This window comes from Dendroctonus ponderosae, unplaced genomic scaffold (assembly GCF_020466585.1).
Source record: "Dendroctonus ponderosae isolate FM_Combo_2020 unplaced genomic scaffold, Dpon_F_20191213v2 Dpon_F_20191213_9, whole genome shotgun sequence".
NCBI classification, from domain to species: domain Eukaryota; kingdom Metazoa; phylum Arthropoda; class Insecta; order Coleoptera; family Curculionidae; genus Dendroctonus; species Dendroctonus ponderosae.
The window spans coordinates 8,276,701-8,284,350 of record NW_026019116.1 but is presented as its reverse complement, the minus strand read 5'-3'; the positions used below and the strand labels follow the sequence as shown (position 1 = coordinate 8,284,350).

The window sequence follows — 7,650 nt, the reverse complement described above, 5'->3', positions numbered from 1 at the left end:
CGTAATGCATGTAAAATATTAGACATTTTGAGTTATGCATGTTTATCGCAAGAACAAACATAACTGTAATGTTTAATGCAATAAAGCATTAACTCTACATGCAGACAACAAAATTTAAGCACTGAAACTAGTGCATTTTCTGAATTATACGAACTCCAAATTGCCAGTAACGTGATACCCGAATGATCGGTATGAATCTGGGCCAAACATTAATTTCCTTGTTTTAGGAACACCGCTGACGTCAAACCAGGATTGCTTTTATCAACTTTATGCTTTTAGAGTGTGATTTTTGCTTTTCGAAAATATACAAAGTTGTATCTTGGGCTGTTCGGTTTATTATTTTTGGAAATGATTCAATACACAAACTTCGACCCGCCGCGCTTAAACTGTGTAATTCTTGTTTCGTTCATGGTGTCAACAAAAGTTTACTGTACCTACACGGGAATTTCGCTGGCCCAGAGTCGCTATCCAAGCGAAAATCAGCAGCTTGTTTTTACCCAAACACATCAACAATTCGAGTAAAGTGAATTTGTTATCGTTAGAATAGCAATTGAGTACATATGTTTCAGATTAACGCGCTTTCGACACATCTGTTATTAATGACACAAAGATAACAATGAAACTCGACGGGCATTTTCAGTGCCGTTTTTCTAACATTTTGGCATATTTCCCCTCTATGGAGATGTTATTCCCTAAGTTGTGATGCAAATTCTCTCCTCATTCTCCCAAGCACTCGGAAATGATAAGCATTTGAAGCTTTTACGTAACCGTTAAAATAACGTTGTTACAAACGTGTAACCTGAAACCGTAGTTACAGCTAGCAGATTTAACCGGTTGTTTTTGGAACCGTCTCATAAACCAGAAAATGCCGTTCGCAACAGCACAGAACCGATGCGACAGCTTGATTATTGTGTTTATCACTTTTCGTTTATAAGAATTACTGTTCAGTTCGCCAGAATTCATAATCGTTCAGATATGGATCAGATATTAATTCAGCATTTTTAGTGAATAAGTATTTAGTTTTCTGACGTTCTGTAATAGATCTTAAAAAGAAGGGATTTCTCTCATTAATAAACTTAGCTCGAGATGTATTTGCCTATAATCAGCAAACTAAGCAGAATGTACACTTGAATATGAGCTATGACCAAATTTAGCGTCTAAGACTGCAAAAAAAATATTTTTAAACGTTAATTTATTTTTAAATGAAAATTAGATTTTTAAACATTTTTGCATGTTTTATTTAATCAGTTTTTATTTATATATTTTATCTAGTTTATTACCAGTTCTTTTGTTCTTTACGCAGGTACTTCTGACCCATGTTTTGTTTTTCATTTTAGAATATTTTATTTTATCTAAAGTCATTATTTGTCATTACTATTTCTACAATCATCACCATCATTGCGCATGTTTAATGAAAAATTTTAAAAGTAACATGTTCCTTTTTGAACCGCGTTTTGAAACCTGTTACCAAGGTGAACTGGAACGTTGTAACCTTGTTACAGAAAAATAACCGTTTATCCCACTTCTAATAGTTCCAAGCAGCTTTAAAAGTTAGGCATCCTCGGAGATGTGCAATTCGGATACCTACATGAAAATTAGCACGCTTGATGATTTCTGATGTTGAATTATAAGCAGCCCTCTGCCATTAATTAACAGAAATTCACTACATCATTTAGCACGAGCAATTTATAAATGTCAGTTACGCTATACTATCAAAATGTCTCTATTATCCTTGATTTGTAAGACGATTTGAAGTGTTTTAATTAGGGAAATATGATTAATTGAATCTGTATCTCGATCAGAGAAATTTAACGTTTGAGTTAAAATAGTTTTCCATAAAAAACCTTAAATAAAGAACGAAAAAACGAACAGTTTTATATTAAAAAGCCGTGTTAGATGCAGCGCATACTCCTCAAAAGGATCAATTAAATAGCGACTATACCTCTATGTTAAACTATGCAATTAATGCTGCAAAATTGGCTTTAGTGTGCTGGGTGTGCACAAGGTTGCCAATTTGTTCCCAATTCACGTATCAGAGTGAACACTTTATAATACATATATTAAGGCTGTTTTTGTAAATTTCATTATTTTGATTTGGGGCCATTCCCTTCTTCCCTTTCGCGAACACCCTGCGTAGGAGAATCTTGCATTTTTTTTCATTTTTTATTTGAATTTTCAAATTGCGTAAGAATCTTCCCTGAAAAGTCAAAGCAGAACGTTTGAACCAAAGACATTAATAATGTTTCGGACCAACCGATCGGCGATTTATCAATGAAAAATAGGTGATTGGGATAAAGCAGGTACTGAGCAAAGAGTAGAATTCATCGGAAAATCAAATCGCCTGGCTGCTAGCCATAGGCGTAGTAAAAGTCTGTGTTAATCGATTTATTCTAAGCATGGAAGATTCACTCATTTTCTGACCTTTTTCTCTACATTACATGTTTGAAATTATAAACGCTATAATAGTAACGCATTTTTTTTAAGCATTCGATAGCGATTCAATAGGGATCGAATATGGCTCTTAGCTGATAAATTCAAAACAACTTACGCCACTGGTGCCTGTTTACAATCGTGCAGAACCGTACAGGTTAGGAAAACTCAGGCCGATTTTCTCAACATTTCTGCAAATGAAACCACTTCGCACGATTTCTTTTAAGCGCAACATTTTACTAACATCACGATGATCACTTGTTATCACCAAAAACACGAGAAATTGCCGTATTTACTTTCCGAACAAATCCTCCTTCCCTMTTACCGTCATGTCACTGTCACCACTAACTCATTGCGGTGTTGTCATGATGAATGTTTTATTATGTTTTCTGGTAATTACCACYTRAAATTCYTAKGAAYTTTTTAATATAAAATTTYGACGCTGTTATTTTAATGGCATTTGCTTGTCGCTTAGTACAAACTAAGCAAATATGACACTAAATATATTCATGGCTACCGTTTTCCTGCTATTTTCTTGTTGATGCCACTCATATACATCAAATTGAATACCGAGCCGGCAAAGCAGCTCTCGCAAGTACCTACTTTTCATCGAAAAACCTAAACAATTGCATCCGATTAATCTGACGTTCCAATACAGTGGCTTGCACTATCAAAATCCCTGGTCAAGCAGTGGGCCAGTTAGTGCACAATAGGGCAAAATAAGTGCATTACGCATAAAAACGCAAACAAACGCATCTGTTTAATCTGCGGTTTGAACCTACTGTCTAAATTTCAAGGGCAACGCTGCCAGCAAAAGTATTTTTCGATTTTCTCTCTTCAACATTTCACGACGAATCAAGAATTCGCAATCCAAGTAAAAATAAAATTTAATTCAATTTCCTTTACTGTACTGTATAATCAAGAGGATCTCCTGAAACAGCAAAACCAGACTTGAAAAGACCTCTTAGAGAAAATCCAATTTTGTTACAAAGCTGTTGACCAACATGTATCATGGCTGCGTAAGTAAATTCCGTAAAAAAAAGATTTTCCGGCTCTGTTGCAACAGATTATTCCTGCCGTTGCTCAAGCTTTCCAGGCCTTTTTCTGCCCCATTGAGTCTAAACCTTTCGGGAATAACGTAATAGGGGTACTATGCAGAGCTTTTTCCATTTTCACGACAACTACTTTGCAATTGATGGTTATTTGCGGTTTATATTGGTTTCCTGTTGTGGACTCACACTGTCGAACAGAAATGAATAAAAGTATCAATTTTCGACGTTCTGGTGCGATTTACTTTGTGACCCGTTACAGATAATAACAGGTGTAGAACCATTTAAAAGACATTTAGAAAAATGGCCTAGCATATACAGCGCAGCAGGCCCATCAATTTTCCGAGAATAGGCGATTACGCAACCGCCTCCTCTTACTCAATAGAGAATGATTAGCCGGGTGTTTTGGCACCGACTGATCGTAAAACTGCGGTAAATGGCTCAGACCGGTTTCGATTGACCAAAGCGCAAACAATATAGCAAATTGCCCTCACCTTTTTGCCTCTCATAGGCGTTGATGCACTCAGAAGTCATAAATTGGCTAATGAGAGCCGTTTTGCCAACACCTTGAGCGCCCAAAAGGGCCACCGTGTAATTGGACACCTCCAGCACGTGTTCGTCCAGAACTGGTGAGGGCGTTTGAGCCCCGCCCCCCATGGCTGGAGGACACAACGAGTTGCTTCTGGATCGTCGTCTTCTGAACGAGTCTCCCCTATTAACGATACCTGCAACAAGACAATTGCACTCATTTTCAGAATGCACTTTCACCTTGCACTTTCAGAACACACAACTCACCTTCAGGATGCTTCCTTGCATGCCACTTAACACGTATTTAATCGCTTCAGCTTAACCATATAGAGAAAACGTTTCAAGAAAAGAGGTAACCAGGAAAATGTGGCTCAAAGTGCGCCGGATTGACTGGCAGAAACCGGTTGCTTTGGTTTAATATTTAAGTTAGGAGGATTTTTTGAAATAAAAAATGACCCTGGATAAACAACCCTCCAAGCGGTACAAGGAAATTAAACTTTCCTTTCCCAAATTAAACAAGAAAAAATAATGGAATTTAAGTGAATCATTTGCGTCCCTTCAAAAGTGCGCGTTGGTTTTCAGTTCAGGCAACCTCTGTTTTTTTATTCAATTTTTAATATCAGGAATAATATAAAAGGACCGCGCTGTTCTCTACAGATTTTTCGGATTTGTTTTCTTTCAATTCGCTGACTTTTCAGTGCTGTTTTCCGACAGCATTTGTGCACAGGGATTCAAATGGTTGAACTATTCGACAAAATATGAAATTTTTCTCACAAATTATATGGAAACATGCAGACTGCATGCAACCAATGCCTCTGTCCCATGCATCCGTTTATACGATGGTACGATGATACGAAAGTGTTTCTATTGGTTGGAGATCTGTCAATTCGTACGACGGAGTACGAATTGACAGATCTCCAACCAATAGAAACACTTTCGTATCATCGTACCATCGTATAAACGGATGCATGGGACAGAGGCTTTAGACAGGAATTAAGGGTCTCCGTCTTTATAGGTCTCGTAAACATTTTAGCGCCTTTAAATTTATATTAGTGGACAGTAACAGGGGGCACATTCATTTAATTATGGAAACACCAGTATTCCATTAAGAGAATATTAATGACGGCATTGTCCTACACAAATAAACTGCTCAAGAAAATGGACGTTACACGCACAAATTTTGACCAATTTCGGATGGCGTAGAACGATTTCGTTTCTGTTTGAGGCGTTATTTAGTGCAATTCTTTCTCAGTTTGTGCGCGTTTTTGCAAAAGAATAGTAGGCCAGATAAACTTTCTACAGGGTGGCAACTGAAGCAATGTAAAATTCGCGGAAGTTCCACATGCTCTCAGTTGGGCAAATACTGTTTTTTTGTATTCCAGCAATACAGAATTTTGAATTTTTCGGCCATCTTGTTTATGTACAGAGTGGTCTCAAAAAACAGTGATACTTTCAATCTCTTGAACCGGTTGTCAACATCCAGAGCTCGCCAATGGACTTGAGACAAAATTTCGATATTCCGAGTTGCGTGAATGAGCGAAATATTTGAAAGCGAACCACACTTCACTTGAAAGACTGCCAGAATCATCGATTTGAGCTCTAAATCGTAAAAATCAAGAGCTGAAAAGTTACCGCTGCAAAAGCAAACAGTCGGTTTTTGAGACAATTTTGGATGTGGCTCTTACCACCAGCTAGTTAAAAGACACCTTTTATGTGTCTAAAGACTAGAGCTGGACTTTTTTAACAATTCTAATTGCTTTGGTGCTTCCAGTGACATTCAATTTGCTAAACAATGATCTTGTAAATTGCCTGCACGACATCCAAGCCTCAATTGCCTGATTTATCCTTATTGATCCAGCATAGGAACCTCGGAGTGCTTACTTTGTTGTACATTGTTCGCGGTATTTGCTTTTTAATTAATCTAGCAGCAAGTGGAACTCATCCCCAATTAGAATCTAAATACGGGGGTTGCTCATAAAAAAACTTGCTCTGCGTTCCTGTTAGTGGAGTTGTGGAGCAAATGTGCCTGTAGAAAAATTTTCGAAACTATCCTGGTAAAATCCGCGTAAGATTCAGCTTTTGACAATCGTGGCTAGTGGGATAAACGGTTATTTTTCTGTAACAAGGTTACAACGTTCCAGTTTCACGTTGGTAATAGGTTTCAAAATGCGGTTCCTTTGAAACAACCTTTTAATCGGCAAACGGCTGCAGCTGGTTCGAAGTGCGCTCAACTGCTTCGGTTTTATGAGCCGGTTCCAAAAAGAACCGGTTAAATATGCTAGCTGTAACTACGGTTACAGGTTACACGTTTGTAACAGTGTTATTTTAGCGGTTACGTTAAATGCCGACCATCCCTAATCGTGGCCCATAAATTCTAACTAGTAAACATTCAAAAATGGATTTAATTGGGTGAAAGGGTGAAAGGGAGGAGCCTTTTGCTCACTATTAAGTTAAAAATCCCGATTGTTTAGGTAAGGGGATCGAGCTGGCCTAATACTGTTCCACCTCGTCCAAGTGATCGGTTTTCAGTTATTTCATGTAATATTCGACTGAGTGAAGACGAGCTTCTTCATTTTGGGCCGTAAATCGCCTGTTTAGGAGAACTACTGTGTTGTCCAATTTCCCGGTGAATATTGACGATCTGTGAAAAATGCATTTTCACACAGCAGGATTTTCGACTGGAGCCGATCGTTTTCAACTCCATTGGACCGTCGTAGATAAATAGAAAGCTTTCATCTGGCGGGGAGTTTATTGGCGGGATCGTTTCCAGTTGACTGTTTGATCAACTCAACTAGCCGATAGAGAAAATTGCCGGAAAACAAACAGACGGTTAATTCAATTTAAAGATATCAAAGCAGTTGTTTATAGCTAATTAATTCAAGCCTGATTGGTGCCCCGCCAAATCAATCGAGCTCCGCATTCAAACATATCGGGAAATTAAATTGCTGCACATTTTCTCAGGACAGGAACATCTCGAGATACTATGAAACCACATTTAACGGCGCCTGTCAAAACTTTATTAATTTAGAAACTTTACAAACTGCGATGGAACGATACCGCCCGTCATTGAATTAACAGGCAAAATCGCGTTTTCATCGAAGGAGTTCCAACAGTGAACAGCCCGATGCTTTGATGTATTGGCAATCTACTATTAAGTTTGTCTTTAATACCCAACGTCTTCTAGATGTGCAGCAGATTTAATTAAATTAAGTGTACAAAACAAGTGCCGAATACCGCAGGTAGACGACAGTCGACTCCTGCACGTGCTCTTCAACGATAAAGTTCACAAAATTCGGGCACAAAAATAGGAGCACGTGCATTTGAGATATGTGTTCTGGATTGACACGATCCAAAAACAATTAAACCACGCTACATCGCAAAAATAACCCGCAATAAAGTCGTCAGGGGGGGGTTATGTAGAAAAAATACATTCTTCTGCTGTTTATAAAATTAGAAAAATGATCGTCATTTTGTGCAAGGGTGGCGCAAGATTATTGCAAAATTTCATGTCTTCCGTCCCGCTTTGCATGTTTCTCGGGGAAGCAAAATGAGCAAGAACGCTCGTTCTTACATCATTCCAGAGATAACTAAATGGCCTTTATTCGAAGTTTCTCAAGAACCATTCGAGCCACAGAATTCGTTT

General features: G+C 38.1%; 1 protein-coding gene across 1 annotated transcript in view; it reads right to left on the bottom strand.

Moving 5' to 3' along the window:
* The window catches only part of LOC109538906 (GTP-binding protein REM 1), a gene marked incomplete at its 3' end in the record, with an annotated part of 17,839 nt that overhangs the window by 4,980 nt on the left and 5,209 nt on the right, over positions 1–7,650 (bottom strand). The window contains 1 exon segment of the mRNA XM_048669863.1: positions 3,974–4,204. Within this exon segment, the coding sequence (XP_048525820.1) occupies positions 3,974–4,204 (231 nt within the window).